The sequence below is a fragment of the Eptatretus burgeri genome, chromosome 18, assembly GCF_056783735.1.
Source record: "Eptatretus burgeri isolate ZD-2024b chromosome 18, Ebu_testis_v1, whole genome shotgun sequence".
NCBI classification, from domain to species: domain Eukaryota; kingdom Metazoa; phylum Chordata; class Myxini; order Myxiniformes; family Myxinidae; genus Eptatretus; species Eptatretus burgeri.
Genome location: NC_140978.1, coordinates 40,040,697 through 40,067,969, shown reverse-complemented (window position 1 = coordinate 40,067,969; position 27,273 = coordinate 40,040,697). Strand labels below are relative to the sequence as shown.

The following is a 27,273-nucleotide window of genomic DNA, read 5'->3' as shown; positions in this document are numbered from 1 at the left end:
GGGAGGGTGTGGGTTATGATGGATCCTCCTTGCGTCCGCGTGTCCACGGGTAGGAGACATCTTTGCACCATTGTTCGAAGTTCTTCGCGGATAATTTTTTATGGAGCTTTTTCAACAATGAGCTATGGCTTGTTTTTACGATTTAGGTCTATTCATAACGGGTTGGACAAATGCACAATGAACTAATAATGTGCATAGAGCGCTTCGATAACTTATATTAGATGCGGTATACCAACGAATAATTATCGTGTAGCCGGCGTTCACAAACTATGCCCAACGATAGCCTAACTTATCCATATCGTGCGGCAGTTTATCTTTGCCGGTGACGTGGGGTTTGCTATTCATAGGCTGCCACTCAACGATTTAAATGGCTGCATTTCCACTATTGAAAGTAGACGCTTGCGCTCAACAATTGGATTTTTTTTTACACTCAACGACTTTTAAAACGGTACCACTCAGCTATTTTCATTGTTTACAATGAACGATTTAAATTGCTGTCACTCGCCTTTGTTTTTTGAAGCTGGTGCTCGGAAATTTTAATCGTTTCTATTGAACGTGTTAAATCGCTCAAACTCCACTATTGAAAGTAGACACTTGCGCTCAACAATTGGATTTTTTTTTACACTCAACGACTTTTAAACGATACCACTCAACTATTTTCATTGTTTACAATGAAAGATTTAAATTGCTGTCACTCGCCTTTGTTTTTTGACGCTGGGGTTTGGAAATTTGAAGCGATTCTTCTGAACGTGTTAAAACGCTCAAACTCGACTATTTTAAATAGACGCTGCCGATGGACAATTGGAATCATAGCCAAGCTAGACATCGAAGTGTGAACATCCTCGTCATGCCGAAGAAAAGTTTGAAGAATGCTGCAAATAAGTGTCCTGGCCGTGGCCGTGGACGCTGACGCAAGGACGATCCATTATACCGACGTCTTTCAGCCTATGAGTAACTTAAAAGTAACGTCTGTCGACGTGTGCCAACGATCGCGTAACGTGCCAACAACACGCTAATCATAAGTTAGAAATAAGTTTCGGGTACGCTAAACATTACCTCGGCGTGTCTCAACTTATGATTCACTTACAAGTAGCATGTGTTGACGTCTGTCAACGATCGCAGACCGTGCATACAACTTGTGGCCAGCGTAGCGGAACGTGTGAGTCATACGCCGGCATACGTCGTGAAATTTCAAGCATGCAAAAATTTGAGGAGAACCAAAAAGTACAACGTTTAAAGCCAACGTACAACGACGTATGGCAGTGTTTTTCAGCGTGCTCTCAATGTTATCAAAACTTACCCATAACGTCTTCAACGTGTGCAGCGTTTTAGAAAAGATTTTCAAAAATCGGCATACGTTGGCTAAAACGTCAAGGTGTGACTGGGCCTTTAACCAGACAACTGGTGCTGTTATGATGGACACTGTCCTTCACCAGTTAGAAGAGATGTCATTGTCTCTTGAAAACTTGCATAGTCAAGGTTATTGGTAATTGAAGCAATATGAAGGGGAAAGAAAACGTTATGTGGTATTAATTATGCTGCCAATTGTTGCTTGGAAACAATGGCTTTCTTTGACACAGTACAATGTGGTTATGTGTATTTTTCAGCTTCAACACATCATTGGTAAGCTCGAATGCACCGTGTGCCTAATCTTACAGTGAAACGATTGAGTGAAACAAGATGGGAATGTCTAATTAATGCCTTGAAACCTCTCCACTATCAGCTCGGTGATATCTATGATGCACTAACTGAAATCTCTCGCTATGTTCCCACTGTCGTGCGATCCGTTACGAACGCCACGATTGGCCATTCGTAGCTGATCATGGAATTTCTCTGAAAGCTGTTCCCACTATCAAGATGCGTGGCATGATTGAAATTGTGGTCTCACAGAGCGTGATGTTTGTCTTGTCTAAGATCGATCCCGATCACCACGATGAGGAAGCACGATTAGATGCGATCTGTCGCGCTTTGTTACGATGCAATACGATCTGATATGATGATCCCGATTGACAATTGATCGTGTTGATCGTAGAAAATTTTTGAACCATTCAAAATTTTTCTACGATTAACACGATTGCCATGACTGACCTCAAGATCTGATAGGATAACCACGATTAGTCCACGATTAAGACCACGATTTCAATCGTGCCGCGCATCGTGATAGTGGGAACCTAGCATAAGATGACATGACCCGAACAGGATCGTCTGGCAATACCAAACGAGTAGATGCACAACCTCTTGCAGAAGGCATTTCTAATTTCCAATTTGTGGTTTCTCTTGTTGTGTGGAATGACATCCTCTTTGAGATCAATATGATGAGCAAACAACTTCAGGAGAAAAACTTTGACATACATGATGCCATTAAGCAACGAAGAGAAACCAAGAGGTTTCTTGGAGACTGCAAGAAGTGATGAAGGGTTTGAGAAAACACTGGTAGATGTACGTGAATTTGCTGTGGAGTTGGAGATACCGGCACACTTAGAACCAGATCCGGTCCGTATGAAGAGAAAGAGGAAGCAGTTCACATATAAAACAGACGATGAGCCAATTCAGAAGCCCAAGGAAAAATTCAAAGTGAACCTTGACACAGCAATACAATCGCTTGAAGAAGGATTCACACAGACGCATCCAATTAGTTCTGTGTTTGGCATCCTCTCCGAAGTTCACAGCTTGCAGAATAGAACATCAAAGCAAATTATGGAACATTGCTTGATGCTCGAGCAAGCTTTACAGCATGGGGACTCCAAAGATATTGATGCTTCCAATTTGTTCAGTGAATTGCGAGCCATTGCAAGACGACTTCCAAAGTTGGCACGACCACAACATGTATTGAACTTTCTTTGCAAAAATAAGCTCACAGATAATGTCCCTGACACATTTATTGCTCTCAGAAACATCTTCGCCCTCCGTGTTTCTGTGGCCAGGGGTGCGGCAAAGCTTTTCCAAGCTAAAGTTGATCAAAACATACATTTGCTCCTCAATGATGCAAGAAAGACTGGTTGGGCTATCCAGTATCCACCTTGTCAATAGAACATGAAATTGCACAAAGCATTGGCCTGAAGGAACGTGTTTGTACATTTGTTGAACTGAAAGCAAGGAAAGTGAAATTCTAACTGATAATGATAAACTTTGTTGTACGAACACATAGTATGACATCATGTGAGCCATATTACACATTATAATGTGCATTTCTTCTTGTATATATCGTGTGAAAAGTGTAGAACAATGAAAATGTACAATCAGTATCATATTTTCCATTTTCATGTTAAAAACAATAAATCAGCATTTATTAATGCAGAAACTTTATTCATACAAATGTACAATATTCATTTTTGAAAGTTAATTGGGGGAGAGTGGAGGGTGCAAAGCTGAAGGTTCACCAAGGGTGCCCATACCCTTGTACTGGGTGGACAAGATGGATTCAGAAGGAAATTACAAGGAAGGAAAACTGTTAAATTGGAAGGAGGGATTTGGGTGGGGTTAATGAGGGTAGAAATGATGATGGTTTTGGATTGGGGATGACCTGAGTTGGTGGCGAACAGCTGTCTTGAGGACCTGGGGGATAGAATGACATTGAAGAGAATGTGGAAGTCCACAAGCAGGAAAAAAGAGGAATAAATGAGTGGAGGTGAGCAGTAGTCCTAGATTTAGGTAGTTTCACCATAATATGGTTGATGGTGGACTGTGTGAGCCTTGTGAAAACATGGGGGGGGTGTGGACAAAGCAAAGAGAGAGAGAGAGCAGATGGTGCAAGACCAGAAGGGAGGCGGTAGAAGGCTGAGAGACCACCGACCTGTCTGCAATGACGACGCGGTGGACACAGACTCAGCTTCAGAGTGGGAGATTCCAATAATTTTAAAGGCTTCCACCTGGGTTTTCACAGCTTCAAGCTGAGCAAGATGTGAGGCTGAGGAACCAGCTCAGAGGGGAAAGCAGCACTCCACCGAGCTCGGATGAAAGCCCTGTAGGTGGATAGGAGTTCAGGTGTGCCAAAGTAGGACTTTGCATGACGGAGGATGCCCAGTCGGCGGCTGGCTTTGGAAACTTTGAAATGTGGTTTTCTCAAGAAAGATATTGGCTGATAGTGAGACCCAGGAGTTTGAATGACTGAACTTCCTCAAGAGGATTGTTAAGAAAGGTAGATGGGTGAGTTTGCCACATGGTCCTTTCAGAGAGAGAAAGAATGAGAGTATGAGAATTGTCTGGATTGAAAGACATATTTGTCTGGATATGCTTGAAAATTGAAAGACATAATAACGCACTCCGTTATTTTTTTTTTCGTGCAATACTGCCCCAGAGGGTGATATCCTATCCTGTCACATGGCTACACTGTGAGTAAATATAGACCTGCAATAATTTTCATTTTATATATTTTCCTTCGCTCAAAGTGGAACTCGTCCATGAAATTCACAATAGGCTCTGTGCCAAATTTGGCGATTATAGCTGCCTTCGTTCAGTTATTCAGCCGACAAACAGAAAAACCCACGGACAGGATAATCACAATACTCCTGCGTTCGGCCTACGGCCATGGCGCGAGTCAGTAACAAGAGATATTGAAGTAATGTGTAAATGTGCTACGAATAGTGTTGCAGAAAACATACTTGCGACCAGAGTAAGCTCCAACAATAGGCTGGCCAATGATATAACCAGGATTTCCACTCAATCTCTGCTTCAGCTGTAGATCTCCCTAAACACAACACCACACTCTACTACAGTGCTATTTGACAATCTTGGAAGTCCACATTTCTCATGCTCCTGCACCACTTTGTTTATCTCCTTTAGAGAGATGCAAACAATCAGAAAAATCAGACAAGCTGATATCCTTCTTATCTAGAAACTGTATGGGTTGCTGTTTAAAACCTGATAAATGAGGAAGTAGTGTTTGTTAAATTATAAATAAGTGGGTCCCATTTTACCAAAAGACATCTGGAGCTGGAAAATGCACTATCCTCAATTGCATATATCATTATAGGTTCCTGAGTTACATCCAGAGAAATACAAGCCCAACCTGGCCCAATTAAGTGACTAGTTGACCTTACCATAGAATATCTGATGGAGAAGTGTTGCCACAATGATGTTGCATTCAGAGGCACACTTCCAAGAACCGCTAAAGCAGTAGCTCCCAGTACACCTTCTGATCCAACCATCACAGTGTAGTGTAACTACAAAGAGTGTGGGAAGATAAAGTGATAAACAAGAATCACACTGTCATGAAGGCACGAGTAATGGCAATTAAACCCATCCTGCCAGTGCACACTGGCTTGTTGACATTGCAAAATTCCACAAAATCATAAATATATACATATACAGTATGTAAAAATATATGTACAGTGCCTATAGAATGTCTGCACCCCCTTTCAAAATTTTCACCTTTTGTTCTCTTATAGCCTGGAATTAAATTGCATTAAATCAGACTTTTCCACCGATATTTACACATCGTACCCTTCAACTTACAAGTGAAAAACAAATTCCATAAATTTCAGAAAATTAATTAAAAATACAAAACTAGAATATCTTGGTTGGATAAGTGTGTCCACCCCCCTTATGACAGCAATTGTAAATTAGCTCAGGTGTAACCAATCACCTTCAAAATCACACACCAAGTTTATTGGCCTCCACCTGTGATAAATTGTCATGATTCTGATTATTTCAGAATAAAATCAGCTGTTCCTGCAGGTTTCCTCTGCTGGGTCATGCATTTCACAGCAAAGACTCAACCATGAACACCAAGGAGCTTTCAAAAGACCTCCATGATAAATTTGTGGAAAGGTACAGATCAGGGGATGAGTATAAAAATATTTCAAAGGCCTTGAATATCCCTTGGAGCACAGTCAAGATAATCATTAAGAAGTGGAAGGCACATGGCAATCCGACGTTCCTTCCAAACTGGATGACCAAGCAAGGGGTAGACTAATCAGAGAGGCCACGAAGAGGCCAATGACAACTTTGAAAGACCTAAATGCCTTTATGGAAAAGACTGGAAACTGTGTGTATGTGACAACAATATCCCAAGCACTTCACAAGTCTGGCCTGTATGGCAGGGTGGCAAGAAGGAAGCCATTACTCAAAAAAACCCCACCTCGAGTCCTGTTTGTGTTATTAAAAAAAAACACTCCAGAGATTCTGAAGCCATGTTTGAAAAAGTTTTGTGGTCTGACAAAACCAAGATGGAACCTTTGGCCTAAATGCAAAATTTTATGTTTGGTGCAAACCAAACATAGCACATCACCCAAAGAACACCATCTCAACTGTGAAGCATCATGTTATGGGGATGTTTCTCATCAACAGGGACTAGGGCACTTGTTAGGATAGAAGTGAAAATGGATGGAGCAAAATACAGAAAAATCCTCGAGGAAAACCTGCTGCCCTCTGCAAGAAAACTGAAATTGGGACGGAAGTTCACCTTTCAGCATGACAACGACCCGAAGCACACAGCCAGTTACACTGGAGCGGCTAATGAACAAAAAGATAAATGTCCTTGAGCGTCCCAGTCAGAGCCCCGACCTAAATCCAATCGAAAATCTGTGGCATGACTTGAATATTGCTGCCCATCAACGCTCCCCATGCAACTTGACTGAGCTTGAACAGTTTTGTGCAGAGAATGGGTGAATATTGCCCAATCAAGGTGTGCAAAGTTGGGAGAGGCCGATCCCAACAGACTCACAGCTGTAATTGCTGTCAAAGGTGCTTCCACCAAGTATTAACTCAGGGGGGTGGAGATTTGTCAAACCAAGATATTCTAGTTTTGTATTGTTAATTAATTTTCTGAAATTTGTCGAATTTGTTTTTGACTTGGAAGTTGTGAATTATGATGTGTAAATAAAGGTGGAAAAAGTCTGATTTAATGCAATATAATTCCAGGCTACAAGGCAACAACAGGTAAAAATTTTGAAAGGTGGCATAGACTTTCTCTTGGTACTGTACATAGTATTGCAAGCTGGAGCATCTGTCTTCACGTTTTTCTGTCTCCCATTTACAGAGAACACTTCCCGCACTCAAGATGTGGTATTTCTATATTTAAAACAGGAACTTAATTCCTGATTACCCTGCATGAACCCTTTTAACCCTGAGATCCTTGGACATTCGGCTCCCCCATCCTGGGCTGCCTGCAGAAAAATCCGGCCCCTTTGGTACATGCAGGTTTGAATAACAGCTGGTAAAACGGCCGCTCGGGTATATGGAGGTTTGAATAGCGGCTGGTAAAACGGCTGCTCAGGTATATGGAGGTTTGAATAGCGGCTGGTAAAACGGCTGCTCGGGTAAACGGAGATTTGAATAGCGGCCGGTAAAACGGCTGCTCAGGTATATGGAGGTTTGAATAGCGGCTGGTAAAACGGCTGCTCGGATAAACGGAGATTTGAATAGCGGCCGGTAAAGCGGCTGCTCGGGTATATGGAGGTTTGAATAGCGGCTGGTAAAACGGCTGCTCAGGTATATGGAGGTTTGAATAGCGGCTGGTAAAACGGCCGCTCGGGTAAATGGAGATTTGAATAGCGGCTGGTAAACTGGCTGCTCGGGTATATGGAGGTTTGAATAGCGGCTGGTAAAACGGCTGCTCAGGTATATGGAGGTTTGAATAGCGGCTGTTAAAACGGCTGCTCGGGTTTCTGAAGGTTTGAATATCGACTGATAAAACGGCTGCTCGGGTATATGGAGGTTTGAATAGCGGCTGGTAAAACGGCTGCTCAGGTATATGGAGGTTTGAATAGCGGCTGGTAAAACGGCTGCTCGGGTAAACGGAGATTTGAATAGCGGCCGGTAAAACGGCTGCTCGGGTATATGGAGGTTTGAATAGCGGCTGGTAAAACGGCTGCTCAGGTATATGGAGGTTTGAATAGCGGCTGGTAAAACGGCCGCTCGGGTAAATGGAGATTTGAATAGCGGCTGGTAAACTGGCTGCTCGGGTATATGGAGGTTTGAATAGCGGCTGGTAAAATGGCTGCTCGGGTAAACGGAGATTTGAATAGCGGCCGGTAAAACGGCTGCTCAGGTATATGGAGGTTTGAATAGCGGCTGTTAAAACGGCTGCTCGGGTTTCTGAAGGTTTGAATATCGACTGATAAAATGGCTGCTCAGGGATATGGAGGTTTGAATAGCGGCTGGTAAAACGGCTGCTCGGGTATATGGAGGTTTGATTGGGCGGGTGGTAAAACGGCTGCTCAGGTATATGGAGTTTGAATAGTGGCTGGTTAAAACGGCTGCTCAGGTATATGGAGGTTTGAATAGCGGCTGGTAAACCGGCCGCTGGGGAATATGGAGGTTTGAATAGCGGCTGATAAACCGGCCGCTCGGGTATATGGAGGTTTGAATAGTGGCTGGTAAACCGGCCACTCGGGTATATGGAGGTTTGAATAGTGGCTGGTAAACCGGCCGCTCGGGTATATGGAGGTTTGAATCGTGGCTGGTAAACCGGCCGCTCGGGTATATGGAGGTTTGATTGGGCGGGTGGTAAAACGGCTGCTCAGGTATATGGAGGTTTGAATAGCGGCCGGTAAAACGGCTGCTCAGGTATATGGAGGTTTGAATAGCGGCTGTTAAAACGGCTGCTCGGGTTTCTGAAGGTTTGAATAGCGACTGGTAAAATGGCTGCTCAGGGATATGGAGGTTTGAATAGTGGCTGGTAAAATGGCTGCTTGGGTATATGGAGGTTTGATTGGGCGGGTGGTAAAACGGCTGCTCAGGTATATGGAGTTTGAATAGTGGCTGGTTAAAACGGCTGCTCAGGTATATGGAGGTTTGAATAGCGGCTGGTAAACCGGCCGCTGGGGAATATGGAGGTTTGAATAGTGGCTGGTAAACCGGCCACTCGGGTATATGGAGGTTTGAATAGTGGCTGGTAAACCGGCCACTCGGGTATATGGAGGTTTGAATAGCGGCTGGTAAAACGGCTGCTCGGGTATATGAAGGTTTGAATAGCGGCTGGTAAAACGGCTGCTCGGGTAAATGGAGGTTTGAATAGCGGCTGGTAAAACGGCCACTCAGGTATATGGAGGTTTGAATAGCGGCTGGTAAACCGGCCGCTGGGGAATAAGGAGGTTTGAATAGCGGCTCGTAAACCGGCTGCTCGGGAATATGGACGTTTGAATAACGGCTGGCAAAACGGCCGCTCGGGAATATGGAGGTTTGAATAGCGGCCGGTAAAACGGCCACTCGGGTATATGGAGGTTTGAATAGTGGCTGGTAAACCGGCCGCTCGGGAATATGGAGGTTTGAATAGTGGCTGGTAAACCGGCCGCTCGGGAATATGGAGGTTTGAATAGTGGCTGGTAAAAGGTTGAGGTCAATATTTCTTTGATTCCTTTCTGGATCCTTTCTTTAAGGATTCAGAAGAAAGATGCGATTCATACCACAAGTTTCTACGAGTTCTTTACTTAGTTTGTCATTTGCATCGTTAATAGGATGTTGAACCAATTAAATACTTTGTTAAAGGAATGTTACTGTTGCAGGCAAGAGCTCAAATGTGCCGTCTGTTACTTTTATCCATATTTGAGGAAAAAGATGAAGAATTTTATAATTGGTGGACGAAGTTCACTTGCAAGAATAGGAAGGTTGGTTACACAATAAGCTGATACACATTGTAATACTTTTACGTGCGAGATAGGAGATTGTAGTCTTGTCTTTGAATTCCTACAAGGTGGATTATAGGAGAATCACTTGTCTTGAAATACATTTTCATGTCTCTCACTATACATGTTCACATTGTTATGCTATGATGATGGGATAACTGTATTCTGAGATGAAGCGTTATTGTTTGATTCAAAGTTTTGATTTTTGGCTTTTTTTCTTTGTCATCACCAGTGAGCTACAATGAACAAGGAACTTTGTCGGTGTTCCTTTCTCAGTCCCCACACCTGCTTTCTTCCTGGCATACCACAGGTATCTTCTTGTCTAGCACATGAAATTATACTTGTATTTTGAAGCGCAGATCTAAAGCTTATACAGTACTTAAATCAACATGGGTTGGAGAAAATTGTCCAAAAATAATAATGTTCAGAAGAATTAATTTGAAAAACTGATTGCACTGACACCTTCCGTGACACAAACTGTACGATCATCCCTCTTGTCCACAATAAAACTGACCATGAATTGCTTGGAGCCACTTTGCCTGCCTATACAGCCACTTCCAAATAATGCCGAGTTATCGCTGTATGAACACGTGACTCAAACTATCTCAATCACCTATGAGCTGATTTTTTTTCAGATTTTTCAGACTTTCGTCCTCCCGCACAGGTACCGACAGCGCCACACCCCATGATCCAGTGAATCCATGACTCCCCAGGCCCGACCCAGACGTCTATTGACCTCTGGCTCACAGCCAGCAGAGACATGAATATCACCACCAAGGTAAGTGAATCTCTCCGTGACCTCAACATCCTCACCACAAACAGGTACAGACAAGATAGCAGCATCCAAGATGTCATTGAAAACTTGTATCTTAGTTTTGACCCAGGAAACATGAACAATGGTAATGTTTATTGGTCCCTTTAATCTACATAGCGAGTGCATATTTCACCACGATTCAGAAAGGAATTTGGTCCATTGGTTGCATCCCATTGTGCTACTGATGCAGTGACCCTGTAGGCCATGGCAGGGTTTTGGAATTTAGACAGGGTATCAGCACACAGTTTGCTACTCTTTTCAAAAGGCACTGTGGGATCTTAAATATCCACCAGTGAATTCTGGCAAACAGGATACCAGGCTTAGTGACTGGACTGTGAAGTATGGCACACCCAATGATACAACACCGTGCCTGTGAAGCACCAGGACCACAGTTTAAAGTCAGAGCAGAAATCGAACCCGGAAGAGACAGCTCAAGGAGAGCTGTTCCTATAGAGAAGGCGAGAGAGCTCTGATACCTCAAACACAGTGTAGAGACAATGACCATGTTGAGATGTGGGCTCAAACTCCAAAGGATTGTCTGTGGAAGCAGAACTGAGGAGTCCGTGTGGCGAGACCAGGATAGGATGAGATAATTGCACTTCCTGCACACATTTCCACAAGTAAACACAGAAATACTGAGCACACACACAGAAACACACGAACATACAAACAATAATACCATACGGCACAGAATAACAAACACGCACAATATTTCATGCAATCACAATGTTCTTACCTTCAGCTAACCTACATACAGTATATGCAAGGTGACTTTGCAGCACTCTTTGCCGTATCACTAGAATCTAGATGCTGATCACGTGGGCCTAGATAACGTTTCTGACCATTCAAAAGGCAGAATAGATCGTGGGCGCTTGAGTCATGCAGAGAGTTGTCGCTAATTCACGTACGAAACTTCATCTCTTGTCCGTCTGTGTGTGAAGCGGGGTTTGTATCTGCTTGCCCTTCAGACTTCTGTCTGCAGAGTTGAGGGTTCTTCAACATCGTCTTGTTTTTTCCTCTTCACATTGTCTTCAGCCAGCCACCTTAAACTTCAAGCCAACACCAGGCTTAAATTCAAATTAATTACAGGTGTAATTGATAACAAGTCAATCGTCAATGGGGCCGAAAATTAAGCCTTTCATTTTAAACCACAATTGGCGACTCCTTTGAAAAAAAAAAAAGGTCGCAAACCAGACAAGTCAATCATTTTACCTTAATGTGCACGATACCAGTACTCACCACCAAGTCATCTATATTGGAGCAGGAGGTGAAGTTTCCTGGATTCTGCAAAAAAAAAAGAAACCCACAACTCATCAGAATCACGAAATTGATTCCTCATTACAACAATTTACAAAGAAACAGCTCCTCTGCACTACATGCCATTTCACAAGTGTGACGAGCCACTGGACTTGGTTGAGCAATGACATCTCAATGACACGGTGTTTGAAACAAGGTAAACGTGAAGCAAAGGACATGACTGAGCTCATAAGTAGTGTATTCATAGTAATAATAATAATAATAATAATAATAATAATAATAATATTATTCATATAATGGAGGGAGAGGATGTTGTCGCCAATGTATCATCTATTCTTCCGAGAGGATTTGACTGAGGAAGCTGAATCTTTCAGGGATTAATCAGGACACCCTTGAAGTCGTGTATGCGCACGTTTCATTTGATTCCATCAAAGTTTGAAATTTTTTTTTTTCGCCCATCTTGGAATTTTCTTCCTTTGGGGGAGGAAGAAGGGAGGTGCAATTGGAATTATCCGAGCCATATAACCATGATGTATTGTTACGAATCTGGCAGCCATTTGCGCACAGACAGACAACAACCCCGCAGTTCAGTTATTTCAATAAGTATGTGTTTATAGTCAGGGTCCCGTCCTTCTGTCTAATGGGTTAATTTCATGTGTGCGCTGCGGGTTTCTTTTATAGTCAGGTTTTTTTTACATCTCCAATCAATCCTTCATTCTTCGCACCACGTGTAACGTGTCACGTGCAGGGGTGAGGTTCCCTCCTCCCACCGGACTACCTCCAATCAGGAGGCTCATCACCTCAGCCCCGACTCTGCCCTTCGTCCAATCAGGAGGCTCATCGCCTCAGATCGGGACTCCACCCAGAAAGTGGGAGTTGCCCCGCCTACCGTGGGCCTGTCTAATGAGGGACGGCCGGCGAATCGCGCGACACAACCGTCCAATCAGGAGGCGAGTGGCCAGGGGAAGAAATCCCTCGGACCTCGCGAAAGAGAAGAGTAGAGGAGTCATCGTGGCCATTGCTCTTGGTGTGCGTCATTAGAGTCGTCGTCGTCATCAGCGGTCGTCGTCTACGGTCTTTTGCGGGGCTCCTTGTGGTGGTGGTGGTCGAGCAGCCAGGATCGTGGGCTCGGTGGATTCTGGCTCGTGGGTTCGAGTCCCACTGTGGTGGGTTGGAGTCCGGTGTGACCGCACGAGGCGGACGGGTACCCGGCCAGACCTTGACTCCCCAGCTGACCTATCCTCCTTGGCTGGAGGGTCCAATAAAGACCCGACGGGGTCCATTTCTTTTGGGTGTGTGTGTGTGTGTGTGTGTGTGTGTGTGTGTGTGTGTGTGTGTGTGTGTGTGTGTGTGTGTGTGTGTGTGTGTGTGTGTGTGTGTGTGTGTGTGCCCCGTCCTTCAGTAGAAATTGCTTAGTGTTTGTTTGTATATAAATTGCATTTCTCGTATTCGGTTTTAACTCTGCTCTTTGTGCTCCCCTGCCCCATTATAAACAAACTCCCGATTGTTCAATGTACCAGCTTATTGTTGTGCTTTCTATTATTGACCCAGCATGGTTCGTGCTTGAGAAGTAGTAAGCCGATTGGGCTGTAAGTTGTCGTTTGGACCGACGGACTTTGGTAATTCCACCCGGTTACACCGGACCGAGGTCGCTAGAGCGACCCGGTTCGACAGAGTCTGTTGAGGGTGTGACTTCCCCGGTAATTTGACGACGTGGGTACTTAGGTATATTGAAATTTGGCTATTAACCCTACCCCACGCCGTCAGAGAATTGGCGAGCACGGTCCTTAAGTGACCCGTGACCTTTGGAGTTGTCCGAAGGTTACGACCTGCAATTCCGGGTGTTCGATGAGAGACGGCTCTACTGCTCCACCTGGCAGTCGTTCCCTGCCACCGACCCCCGGCCCACAACAGTATTACATATGCACATAAGCAGTATGCATGCTTTCGCTTCATAGACGTAACCCAGGTTATTTATTTATTTTGGGGGAGCGATCGAGGTAGCGGTTTGTTGCCTATACACTGCCCAAATGGGATGTGTCAGAAGAACGTGTTGCCCGATTGGAACAAGATTGCTCGAAAGGAGGGTACTCTGCTGGTAATAATAATAATATAAGCTCCCCAACAAGGAACTTTGATGAAGAAGAGACCATTAGACCCATCAAAGCCTGCATTATTATTACCAACCTAATAAATTCTGAACACCAAGCAATGAAGTAGCACGTACCATTTTAAAATCATTTGGTGTGACTCAGCTGGGGATTGATCGGCCAACCTCCCAGACTCAGAGTGGATGCTCTAACCATCCATCCATCCATTGGGACCATACTCTGTACAGAGTGTCGGTGCTGCTGAAGCAGTCTCCAGGGATATTGGGCACAATCCTGGATGAGTTGCTTTTCTGACACAGGATACCAGCAAGCTGGCACTCATTTTGCCAACCTCAGAAGGATGACAGGCAGAGTCAACCCCACCTGGTATTAATTCAATGGTGGGGTAGGATTTGAACTCAGGACCCGAGGATCCCAAGCCCACCACCCTAACCGTTAAGCCAACATCAAGCATATGCTCTAACCTATGTGCAGGCAACCCATTGGTCAAAGATCATTTCACAAAAATGTGTGGCCAACTCGTAGAATCATCGAAAGTGTGTTTTTTAGCTGGAAATTTTTCACTAAAATGGTTCAGCCATGTAACTCGCCACAGAGAAAATCTACCGTAAGCTCATAATATAATGCATGGAAGAGTGGTGACGTTTGTTAGCTATAAAGATACATTCATCCTGGCTAAAAAAAACACAAACCATTTGCAGACGCAGAATTGGCGAAATAAATCATCATCTCGGTAATGGAAATTTTGCTGCAGGACAATGAACCAAAGGTGAAAGCTAGCATCATGCAGAAGGTGCGAAACCTTCAGCTAAGTCGGAGAACAGAACAATTGTTCGAAGAATTCAGGATTTGGCTGTAAATTTGGAAAATCAGTTGCGTGATCAATTGAAAGCATGTCTGTTATTCGTTAGCATTGGACGAATCAACCGACATCAGCGATTCTGCACAGCTTGTTTTCTGGATTCGATATGTGTCAAGTGACCCCACAAAACGTGAAGAAATGCTGGCGATTTGTGCTCCGAGAAGAGAAACATGTGGGATTGATTTGCTCAACACTTTCCTAAAGGTAATGAAAAAATTTGGCCTAGCTTTGACCAAGTTGGTTTCAGTCACAACAGATGGGGCACCATCATTTTTGCAATGAGTGGCAAAAACAAAATAATCGTGGGTTGTTGCGCTTCTGTACAACTACTTAAAAGATCTTGGTAGCATTGTTTCCATCACTCTGCTGTCCTTCCACTGCAAACTTCACCAGGAAAGTCTCTGTGCACAAATGGTGGGAAATGACATGTTGCTCGACTTGATGAACACAGTACTGTAATTAAAATCGTGAATTACCTGCGCAGCAACAGTGTTTTGTTCATCAGCAGTTCGTAGAATCACTCAAGGAAATGGATGACTGTGATTTTGATGACGTCGGTTACGACGCGTATGTTCGATGACTGAGTCATGGAAAGCTTCCGGAGCGGTTCACCGTCATTTATCCGCAAATTCACGAGTTTCTGATGGAAAAAGGGCAGGCTGAAAATGTTTACGGCATTGAGAGTGAAGGATGCCGATGCGATTTGTGGTTTTTTATTTAAGTAATGGTTCACTTGAATGAGCTGAACAAGAAATTGCAGGGAAAAGGAAAACTCATTTGCGATCGAGATCAAATAATTTGAGAGTTCAAATCAAAACTCAATCTGCTGTTGGTACAAGTCCAGAAACAGGATTTTACACACTTCTCATACCTGGAAAGCTATCGGGAAAAGACTGAACAGATTTTGAACTGGAGAAGCTGCAGCAATATGTCGATCGGCTCAAGAATTTGACGCAAAATTTTGAACCGCGCTTCACTGACCAATTAAATCTCTACAAGTTCTTCCAGCACCTTTAACCATCCACCATTAAATAGCACAGTGTATGAATATGGAGCAAACTCTGCATGGAAGGCCACCCACATCCTCTATATTCCTGTCAAGTAGCAAGAGGCTCAAAGTGGTGTTGCTAAAGAATGCAATTGATTTAGATTAAAGCATGGTTACAACACGGAGGCAAGAACGCTCCAGCAACACAATCGGTTGATGGTGCTAATGGGGTAATGAACAGGAAAAAAAAATCTTTCGCCTGTTACACCTGTGAAATAACACTTAGCCTTTTCTTTTTCAATTTTTATTTCTGTTAACAACTAATCTACTAATTAGAGCAGGAACTAAATTCATTTATCTGACTGTCTGAGTCAGAAGGGTTCAGATTGTTTATTCGTGTTAAGAATTCAGCTGGATTTACAACTGTTTACATGGATTTATGGATTTACAGGACAAAGATGATGCAAAAAAAAAAAAAAAAAGAGAAGAAAAAAAAAAGAAATTTGCTTTGTCTGTAATCCTGTGCTTTGTCATATTTGATATATTTGTCCTTTTTGATTTTATCAGGTGTCCATAAAACACTTTATCTTTTTGAAAAAAAAATGGGCGGATATTGTAATCGGCTCCATCTTTCCGTCCATCTCGCTCTCTCCTCCTAAACGGTTGTGCAGAAATTCACCAAAAACTTGGTTGTTATCATCACCACATGACAATCAGATGCGAGAGCAGGATCATTTTTTGACATGCCCCTGGGTCGAAAGGTCAAAATACAAAAAAAAATGCAATTATGGGTACTTTCTAAAACATTTGTCAATGAAGCTTTGTATATGCAGCATTGGGAGACGCATTAAATATATAACGCTTTTTTGGAGTTGATCCCCAGTTCATGCCCCAGAGGGTAGGGACTTCGGGCCACAGGGGTCAAAACGGAAGAAGAAGAAAATTCAACTCAAAATTTGATATTGGGTCATTCCTGGTGGAACCTTTAAGCCATCTTTCAACTTTGCTTTAGGTGGGAAGCATGGGAATTTGCAATGGCACCCCATTGACTTCGCTCTAGTTACCTCTGCCACCGAACGTGGATGAAGGTTATGTTTTCACCTCTGACTGTTTTGTTTGTTTGTCTGTGAACAGGATATCAAAGTTGTGGCCAGATTCAGACAAAATTTGGTGGGCAGGTTTGGTGTATGATAAGGACAAAATAACTAGATTTTGGTGAAGGTCCGGACACTATAATTTTTAAGTGATTCTTCACCATTCAGAGGTAGGACCAAAATCGATATACAGCATGATATTTCAAAAAGTTGTAGACAGATTCAGACAAAAAAAAAAAAAAAAAAAAAAACAAAAAAAAAAAAAAAAAAAAAACTTTGTGGATGAGTTGGGTAGGTGACAAGAACAAGACGATTAGATTTTGGTTCAGGTCCGGATCCAGATACGGCGGCGTATCAGTGCAATACAAAACGCAAACTGTTCAGCCGGGCAGAAGTATGCGCTCCATGAAGTGCCATTTTAGTTTACATTGAAGTCACTTTAAACAAAGCTAGAGAGATTAAATACTTGAAATTATATATATATATATATATATATATATATATATATATATATATATATATATATATATATATATATATATATATATATATATATATATATATATATATATATATGTGGGAAAAATTGCATGCTCAGAGCTGGAATCAAACCCTGGTCCTCTGAAAAACCATACCAGTGCTCTGCTATCTGAGCTATCTGGGCTATCTGGGCAACCCACAGGCTGAATGCAAAATTCTCCCACATATGGATATCACTTTCTTTCCCCTGCTGCTTCCAGGGCACTTGCTGCCAACCATAGGAGCAGCAAGGGCCTGTCCACAAGAGGATCTTGCTGCTCCTATGGTTGGCAGCAAGTGCCCTGGAAGCAGCAGGGGAAAGAAAGTGATATCCATATGTGGGAGAATTGCGTATTCAGCCTCTGGGCTGCCCAGATAGCTTAGATGGCAGAGCACTGGTATGGTTTTTTCAGAGGACCTGGGTTTGATTCCTGGTCTGAGCATGCAATTTTTCCCACATATACATATAATCTTTATTTTCTGTTCATTTATAATTGCAACTTTAAATTCCTGAGTTTTCAGGGCATACATTTCATAAGTTATGCCAAACTGTTTGTGTTGGCATGTTTGTATTCCCATCTGAACCACCACCTCATGATGTTGAAAATCCAGATTGAAGTCCCATCTCCCATATGTGTTTTTACATTGTCTCTCCTAATGTCCTTGGAATTAATATAAAAAGTACACTGCCTATTAATGCCTTTGGCCTAGATGTAGTAAACGTATTAATTAGCTCCTCCATCTGCCTTACATCAATGTTTAAAAAACACTTCTGGAAAGGTAAGTGTTCACAATAACTATAGCGTTAATATTCATCATCAAGATGTCATTGTCCATCAGCATGAACAATGGGGTTTTCATCATGTTCATTCAGATGTCCACATGGTGTATTGAGCATCTTCAGAGGTCCATCTATCATTATCTGGCTTTGTGTGTTATCTCTGCCTTGTGTTTATCTTTCCATAATGTTGAAATGTAGTTCGGGTGAGCCAAAGTTGATTGGCATGGTGGCAGTGAGCTTGCTTCCATCTGTTTGATCTTTTTTAAGGTGTGTATTATTTATCATTTTGTCCACCCTGATCATTAAACATCTTATACAGTACCTTCGGAAAGTATTCACACCCCTCGACTTTTGTCACATTTTGTTGTGTTACAGCCTGAATTCAAAATGGATTGTGGAGTAGCGGCTGAAACCCGAATCCTATCCAGGTTCCTCTTGATGACTCCATCTTTGCTCTTTACTTCTCCCGGTTCATTCTTGGTCTTCCGTTTGATTAAATGTAATTTTTTTTGGTCACCGATCTACACAAAATATCCCATAATGACCAAGTGAAAACATGGTTTTAGAAATTTTTACAAACTAATTAAAAATGAAAATCTGAAACATCTTGCGCCAATATAATAAACCTCCGAAGTCAATACTTTTTAGAAGTGCCTTTGGCAGCAATTACAGCTTTGAGTCTTCTTCGGTATGTGTGTATCAGCATTTCACATCTGGATTTGGGGATTTTCTCCCATTCCTCCTTGCAGATTTGCTCAAGCTCTCTCAAGTTTGATGGGGAGTGTCGGTAATAAGCAATCTTCATGTCTTGCCACAGATTCTCCATGGGATTCAAGTCTCACCTTTGGTTGGACAACTCAAGGACTTTCACATTCTTGTTCTGAAGCCATTCCGGTGTTACTTCAGCTCTATGCTTGGGGTAATTGTCCTGTTGGAATGTAAATCTTCACTGCAGTCTACCATCTTTTGCACTCTGAAGCAGGTTCTCCTCAAGGATTTGCCTGTGTATGGCTCCATTCATTGTTTCCTCTATCTTTACAGGTCCCCCAGTCCCTGCCGCTGGAAACCATCCCCATAGCATGATGCCACCACCACCATGCTTCATGGCAGGAATAGTGTTAGATGGGTGATGAGCTGTGCTTGGTTTCCACCAGACATAGCGCTTTGCATTCAGGCCAAAGAGTTTAATGTTCATCTCATCTGACCACAGAATCTCTTGCCTCATCTTCTCAGTCTTTCACATGCCTTTTTACAAACTCCAGGCATGCTGTCAGGTTCCTTTTCTCAGGAGTGGTTTCCATTTGGCTACTCTCCCATAAAGCCTCGATTTATGAAGAGCTACAGAGATTGTTGTCCTTCTGGCAGGTTCTCCCATCTCAGCCAAGGAACTCTGTAGTTCTGTCAGAGTTGGCATTGGGTTCTTGGTCACCTCCCTGACCAAGGTCCTTCTTGCCCAGTTGCTCAGTTTTGTCAAATGGCCAGCTCTCGGAAGAGTCTGGGTCGTTCCATATTCTTTCCATTTTCTAATGATGGAGCTCACTGTGCTCTTGGGAACTTTCAACACTCGAGAAATTGTTTTACACCCTTCCCCAGATCTACGCCTCCTCACTATTCTATCTCGGAGTTATACGGACAGTTCCTTTGACTTTACAGTAGTTTCTGCTCTGACATGCACCGTCAATTGTGGGACCACAATTGACGTGTGTTTCTTTCTAAATCTAAAAGGTGTGTTTCTTTCTAAATCATGTCCAATCAAATGAATTGGCCACAGGTGTATTCCAATCAAGTTGTAGAGACATCTCAAGGAGGATCAAAAGAAATTGGATGCACCTGAGCTCAATTTGGAGTGTCAGCAAAGACGTTGAATACTTATTAATGGACATTTCAGCTTTTAATTTTAATCAATTTGTAAATATTTCTAAAAACACGTTGTCACTTTGTCATTATGGGGTATTTTGTGTAGATCGATGACAATTTTTAACTTAATCCATTTTATATTAAGGCTGTCACAGCAACAAAATGTAATAAAAATCGAGGGGTGTGAATACTTTCTGAAGGTACTATATCAGGCTGTCAACACTTCATTTTCTCTATAAACACAGCACACACAAAGCTTCTCAATCATTTCCTCATTTTTCAAATTCTCACATCAGGTTCTCCAAATGCTGCTGTGTATGCCTTATTCTTCTCCATTAATGCCAGAGGTCATACCTTTCCTTTTCCCTTGAAAACTGGCAAATAGACACAACCTATCAGTGGCAGTGCTGCACTCACAGGTTTCTCTCATTCTACTGTCAAGCAGAAAACATCTCTGAATCCTCTTGTTATTCCATGAATTCCCAAAACCCATATGCAGCTTGATCTTCTCCTCGAGGCTTGCATGATACAATAGAATGAAGAACTAGTCTTACTCATGAAGGTTAGTGGTGCACTGCTTTGGCAGATGAAACAATGGGAGGAATCAACAGAACGTTGATCGAGGTATGCTAACTGCCGTGGGAAGCAAGGAGAAACTGACGTTTCGGGCAGTAGCTCTTTGTCAGAGCAATAGGACGACAAGAATATCAACATAATTTGCCCTCACAACTATATAAGCCTCCCCATCCTCATTCTTGCTGGAAATTTACCTTACGTGCTGCATGATTCTTTTGTCCTCTTCTATTGCTTGCTCTTCAGAGCCCTGCAGGCACTGATCTCTGAGTGTATGTCCACCTTCCACCCTGTATTCAAAACTTCTCTTTTAGGGATGTGGTTGAGCTTTTTATTCTGCAAAACCTCACATTATACTGTATATCTGACTCCCATTCAGTCACCAGAAACTGCAGGACAGCCATTTTGAAAGAACCTGAAGAGAGGGAGACAGTCAAAGGTCTGCTTTAGTCAAGGCCAGTTAGAAGAAAAGAGACTTGGGTATTGATATGCATTACTCTCCTCTCCTCTTCAAGACTTTTAATTGATGTGATGACTTCTTCAAGACCAGAGTCGACCAGTGGAGGTTCGCTGCCAGTCACGGAGGGCACGTGACCACAGACCACCTGCCACATGATCTGGCGTGGGCAAAGGTCATAATTTATGAAGCACAATAAGAAGCTGGTGTTTCTCAGTTTTATGGCAGTGTGATTCAATAAGTGTCTATGAGTTTGTCATTTACGGATGGTGGATGGTATACAGTGAGTGGTAGGAAGATATAAACATTTATCATTTACAGATGGTGTATAGTGAGTGGCAGAAAGATATAATTAAACATTTATTATTTACATATAGCGTATAGTGAGAGGTAGGAAGAAATGAACAAGAAAAAGATGTCGTGCAGAGCACAATACTTGCAAAATCCACACCTCCCCTCTCCAAAGGTTGCTGTGGATTCATCAAATTATCCATTTCATTAAGGTTGAAATTGACAATCTTAATCAGCTCAGGTCAATCGGATGAAAATTGATTATTTTTCAGATTGAAATTGATGATTTTAGAAGTTTGACCTTGAGTTGACCTTTGACCTTTTGATCTCAAAAATAGTTGCTTTCCCAATTCAGTGATGTATCACACAAATCCTGTTCAAATTTCAAGTCAATTGGATGAAAAATGACGATTTTAGAAGATGACCTCAAGATGACCTTTGACCTCAAAATCAATAGACTTCTTTGTTTAGCCAACCTCTACAACTTGGTGAAGTTTCATGAAGATCGGTTTTAATTTGTGACCTGTAGGCAATTGACAGACAAAGACAGAATAACAATAAGATGACGTCGTGCAGAGCACGATATTGCAACGTCCAGAAAACAAATTTGACCTCAAGAATAATTGGTTCATTGGTCCAAAGAATAATTGGTTGAATTAAATGACCAAATATGCAACTCCTCTTCAAATGAAAATTGAGAACTGTAGAAATTCGGCCAATGTTGAACTCAAAAATAATTGGTGGTAGAATTCAGTGACCTGAAATATAAATCCTCTTCAAATTTCTGTCGGCGATAAAAAGACAAACAGACAAACAGGAAGAAGGCGTCGTGCAGAGCACGATACTTGCAAAATCCATAAAACAAATTTGACCTCAAAAATAATTGGTGGTTGAATTCAATGACCAAATATGCAACTCATCTTCAAATTTCAAGGGAATCGGATGAAAATTGACAATTTTAGAAATTCGGCCGATGTTGACCTTTTAGCCGATGTGGACCTCCAAAATAATTGGTGGTTGAATTCAGTAACCTGAAATATATATCATCTTCAAATTTGAAGTCAATTGGATGAAAATTGAGAATTTTAGAAATTTAACCAAAGTTGTTGACCTTTGGCCTATGCTGACCTTTTGGCCAATTTTGACGGCAAAAATAATAGCTGGTTGAATTCAATAAGCTGATATGAAAATTCTGTTCAAATTTCTAGTCAATTGGATGAAAATTGAGGATTTTAGAAATTTGACAAAATACCCCATAATCACTCCTTGGGTGTCATTTCCCTGGTCTCTGTTTATGCTCAGACTGAGGCGAGTGATCTCACCGTGAAGGACGCATTCTATGCCACGCTCGAGTCTGTGGTTGATCAGTGCCCCAGGTGAGATACTCTTCTAGTCTTGGGGGATTTCAATGCATTGACTGGAACTGATAGGGATGGTTATGAGACATATGTTGGTCCCCATGGGTCTGGAACTGTGAACCACAATAGCACTAAGTTCCTTGACTTTTCAAGAAGTCATTTCATGACATGAAATGATTACCATCAGTGTTCATGGTTTCAGCGCCCACAAGCTCATTGCTGGATTTGGTATTCCAACGCTGGTGGTATGGCGAAGGAGATTGACCATGTGCTCATTGATGGTCGCTAGAGGATGATCGAGAACTGCAGGGTCGACTGGAGTGCTCAGTTCCTCAATACTGACCACTGGCTTGTTGTGGCAATTGTGAAGTTGCACCTTAAATCCACGAAAATGATACCATTCCAGCCAAGGCTGGATGTTGGCAAGCTCAAAGATGAGAGGGTAGCTGAGGATTTTGCGAACAGGCTGAGTGGAGATTTGGGGGGTCTGGTTGCTTTGGGGGATCCTGTAGAATTGTGGAGTGCCTTCAAGACCACCGTCCTTGATGTTGCCGGTCGATGTCTTGGAACTCACTGGACGGTGAAGAAGAATTTTGTCTCTTAAGGGACACTGGATACAATTGCCCAGAGTCGCAGGGCCAGGCTGAATGGCAGAGCTGAGCTGTTCAGGGAGCTGAGGCGTAAAACTGCACATGCACTTAGGGTGGACAAGGAGGCCTATGTGCAAGGAATCTGATGGAGTAGAGCATCACCCGCGGTCAAGTGATTCTCGTCCTGCTCACAGGGAAATTCGCGCATTGTGTTCATCCAAGCCAGTCCCTCGGTGTACTGCAGTAAGAGGTTAGGGTGATGGGCTCTTGACAGAAGAGTCCGAAGTGAAGGCCTGCTGGGCCGGTTACTTTGAGCAGCTGTACCACGCTGATCCACCAGCTATCGAGTTGGATGTCAGGGGTGTTAATATCTTTATTGCTGACCCTCAAATCAACTGTGGTCCACCTTCGTTTGTGGACACACAGGCTGTGGTGAACCAGTTGAAATGGGGTAAAGCTCCTGGGATCTGTGGCATCCATGCTGAACTTCTCAAGGCTGGTGGAAATGCTGTACTCATGTCATTGCATGCAGTTCTGTGCTCTGCCTGGAACACAGGCATCATCCCAACTAACTGGAAGAGGGGCCTTGTTGTCCCTCTCTGGAAAGGGAAGGGTGATTGCCAAGACTGCAACAACTACCGAGGGGTGACGCTGCTCTCAGTGCCAGGCAAGGTCTTTGCTCGGATAATTCTTGATAGGGTTCGCCACCATCTGCTTGAGCACCAGCGTCCAGAGCAGTCAGGCTTTACACCAAAGAGGTCAACAATTGACTGTATCCTTGCTCTTTGGGTCCTTACGGAACGCAGATGAGAGTTTCGGCAGAGGCTGCTTGCAGCCTATGTTGATGCCTGTAAAGCATTTGATTCAGTGAATCGTGACACCCTCTGGAGGATTCTTGGTCTTCGTAGGGTGCCACCAAAACTGATCAATCTGATGTCTGAACTATACTCTGGTACTGAGAGTGCTGTGAGATGTGGTGGTACCATCTCTGACTGATTTCCAGTTGTTACTGGAGTTTGTCAGGGGTGTGCACTGGCTCTCTTACTTTTTAGTGCTTGTAGGGACTGGATTCTGGGGAGGATGTGGGAGAGATTAAGCTGCGGTGTATCGTTTGGGAATGTCAAGATCTCTAACTTTGATTTCGCAGATGATACAGTCATCTTTGTGGAGACTCTAGATATCCTTTTGGGGACCCTCGAGGTATTGAATGAGGAGTCAGAGCCACTGGGATTATGGGTTTCCTGGGTTAAAACTAAAATCCAGGCTTTCAATGACATCTTGGATACTGCTGTCCTGTCTGTGCCTGTTTGTGGTGAGGATGTTGAGGTAGCGGAGAGATTCACTTCCCTTGGCAGTGATGTTCATGTCTCTGCTGACTGTGAGCCAAAGGTCAACAGACGTCTGGGTCGGGCCTGCAGATTCATGGATTCACTGGATCATGGGATGTGGCACTGCCGGTACCTGTGCGGGAGGACGAAAGTCTGAGTCTTCAGGTCCTTGGTTCTTCCAGTCTTGCTCTATGGATGTGAGACTTGGACTCTGATCAGGAATCTGAGAGGGAGACTTAATTCCTTTGGTACCAAGTCTTTTCAGAGAATCCTTGGCTATCGCTAGTCGGACTTTTTGTCCAACGAGCGGTTGCTGAGAGAGACCCAAATGATATTTGTAACCTGCATTGTCTGTGAGCATCAGCTGTGGCTGTATGGACATGTGGCTCGTTTTCCTGATGATGATCCTGCTCACCAGATTCTCTCAGCGAGGGAGCCTCGTGAGTGGAGGAGGCCAATTGGCCGACCGCGTGTCTCGTGGTTGCAGCAGGTTGATCACCATCTCAAGGAGATGGGGATGGGCCAGGTGTCTGCCAGGGGGATGGCCAGATGGAGGCCCTTGGAGTACCGGCGGAAAGTGGACGCAGCGACGCGCTGCTCTGGCGCATGCTCCCATACCTGACCTGACCTGACCTAGAGTGAGTGATAGGAAGAAGTAAAACATTTATCGTTTACGGATGGTGTTTCGTAAGTGGGAGGAAGAAGGAAACATTTATTGTTTACGGATGGTGTATAGTGAGTATTAGGAATAAATAAATAAACATTTATCGTTTCTGGAGGGTGTTCCAGTAAGTGGAAGGAATAAGTAATCATTTATTGTTTTCAGATGGTGTTCAGTGGTAAGTGTTCCAGTGCATATTTTAAGTACAATATTGCCTGTTTACATGCACAGTTGGACCTCTGTATAAGGTACCCCTGTTTATAACGATCCCTCACTTATAACCATTATGACATTCAGAATGTATTTTTGTCAATGCATGTTTACACTGTTATCATGATCCACACTGTCGGAAAACCCGGATATGACGATCGCTTTGTCCTGGACAGTTGAAAGCAAACAAAGGGAAACAAAGGCCCTACGTTGAAAAATCATAAAATTACAGATGAGATTTCCAAAAAAACTTTTTCAAGACAATTAAACACTCATTTTATTAATCCCTACATCACGAAGCAATCACACAACGGAATTTATGTATTTTTTTTGGAAACGGAAATCACTGTCTCCACAATTTGTGGTGTTTTAACAGCCTGCTGCACAGTATGGTCAATTTATGCCTTTTGTCTACCCAGTAAGGCATGCCTTCTTCATTCGATCATCTCTTGAAAGCATGAAAAATAACTTATACGGTACTGTACTGAGTGCAAGTCCTCACGTCAAACAACATCCTTATCATTCGGTTCGCTTGCACTCGTCTGTCTCCGCGATAGTTTGACCAACATCATGATATGACTTTAGCAGGAAAAGCCAAAACTAAAAGATCCGGCCTTTCACTTGCAGTGGAATTTCAAATTGTTGAGACTATTGAGGCTAAAAGCAAAAGCCACACAGACATTGTAAGAGACTTGGGGCTCTCAAAACGTAGGGTGGAACCGTATGGCACTGTGGGGTAATAGAGCCAAGATGCTGGCAGCCGTTGGAGATGCACATATTGAGGGTACGTGTGCAGTGTCGGATTATCATGAGCGGTTTTCTGTAGTTACAGGTTCTGTATGGATGCTGCAGAAGAAAAACAGTCCTTACCCGAACAATGCTCATTTTGGTGAAGGAAACAAGGCTGAGAGCTGAGCTGGTATTACAGGAGGATACAAGATCGACTAGTAGTCTCAAGCAAGTAGAAGAACGATCAATGAGAAATCCTGGAAAAAAATATTTAAATAGCATGTAAATAAAATATAAGACGTTAACTGTTGCAGACTATCCCATATTGTAATATTTGTATGGTAATTTGGAAATGGATAAACTGTACAATTGAATAAAATGGAATGTGAGTGCCACAAAGATAATTACTATCTATCCAGCGTGTGATTATAATCCGTCCTCTAACACCAGAAGTACACACTGTATTTGACATCGTTGCCAGGATTGGTATTAAAAAACAGAAACTGCTTTGTTGTAAATGGTGACACGCTTTCATCTCAATCTCCTCCAGCCTGCTCCTGCACATCTTCAGCTATCACCGTCACCAAGCCACTACTCGTCTTTGCTCCACCATCCTTCCTCCTCACCCACCCTCTCAATAACCCAGCCCTGTACTTTCCATGCCTGCCTTGTCAATTTTTTCCCCTAATCTCAAATGAATAAGGAGCATCTCTGGATCAGTGTCCTTATCTGCAGCAATGTATTGTTTCTTTGTATTGTCCATCACCATCCCAACTTTGATAAGTCTGTGTATTCGGCCTTCAGACAACTTCAGCTATAAACTACCCTCTCAACCTGGTTCTCTTCCTTATGAGTAGCAAATTCAACTGCCATCATTCCAACAAGCTTGGAATCTGTCTTAGAGCAACGACCCATATGGTATTGCAGCCAGATCCTGTCGTGACACTTCAGGCCAAATGCAATCTGTTGGATTTGCAAGCCATACTTTCCTTGACCGTTTGAGTGCTGTTGGCCACGATAGTAGCCCTCGTCATTGTTCAACAATCTGTATTGTTTGTTCCAATGGTTGCCTTATAAACAATACAAAAGTTATATTCGGTTTGCCTGAAAAAAGTACCATATTTTCTTTTGCATCCTAGAAAAATTCAGCATTCAAACAGTTAATGGTTCCAATTCTCTGCTAAACTTGATAATTTTAAACTCCTCCCCCTCCGCTCACTCTCCCTA

General features: G+C 42.9%; 1 protein-coding gene and 1 long non-coding RNA gene across 2 annotated transcripts in view; one reads left to right on the top strand and one right to left on the bottom strand.

Annotated features, from left to right (window-relative positions):
- LOC147008947 (uncharacterized) overlaps nucleotides 1-26,280 on the top strand; it is a 53,915-nt gene extending 27,635 nt beyond the window's left edge. Inside the window, exons 3-5 of the long non-coding RNA XR_015053318.1 lie at nucleotides 9,799-9,876; nucleotides 10,231-10,344; nucleotides 26,144-26,280. This is a non-coding gene — a long non-coding RNA (uncharacterized LOC147008947). The remainder of the gene's footprint in view (nucleotides 1-9,798; nucleotides 9,877-10,230; nucleotides 10,345-26,143) is intronic.
- Nucleotides 1-27,273, bottom strand: part of LOC147008946 (tectonic-3-like) — an 80,938-nt gene that overhangs the window by 37,121 nt on the left and 16,544 nt on the right. The window contains exons 6-10 of the mRNA XM_085864237.1: nucleotides 26,188-26,303; nucleotides 11,620-11,664; nucleotides 10,857-10,982; nucleotides 5,040-5,162; nucleotides 4,602-4,687 (exon numbers count right to left, since the gene is read on the bottom strand). Coding sequence (XP_085720363.1) covers nucleotides 4,602-4,687; nucleotides 5,040-5,162; nucleotides 10,857-10,982; nucleotides 11,620-11,664; nucleotides 26,188-26,303 — 496 coding nt within the window. The remainder of the gene's footprint in view (nucleotides 1-4,601; nucleotides 4,688-5,039; nucleotides 5,163-10,856; nucleotides 10,983-11,619; nucleotides 11,665-26,187; nucleotides 26,304-27,273) is intronic.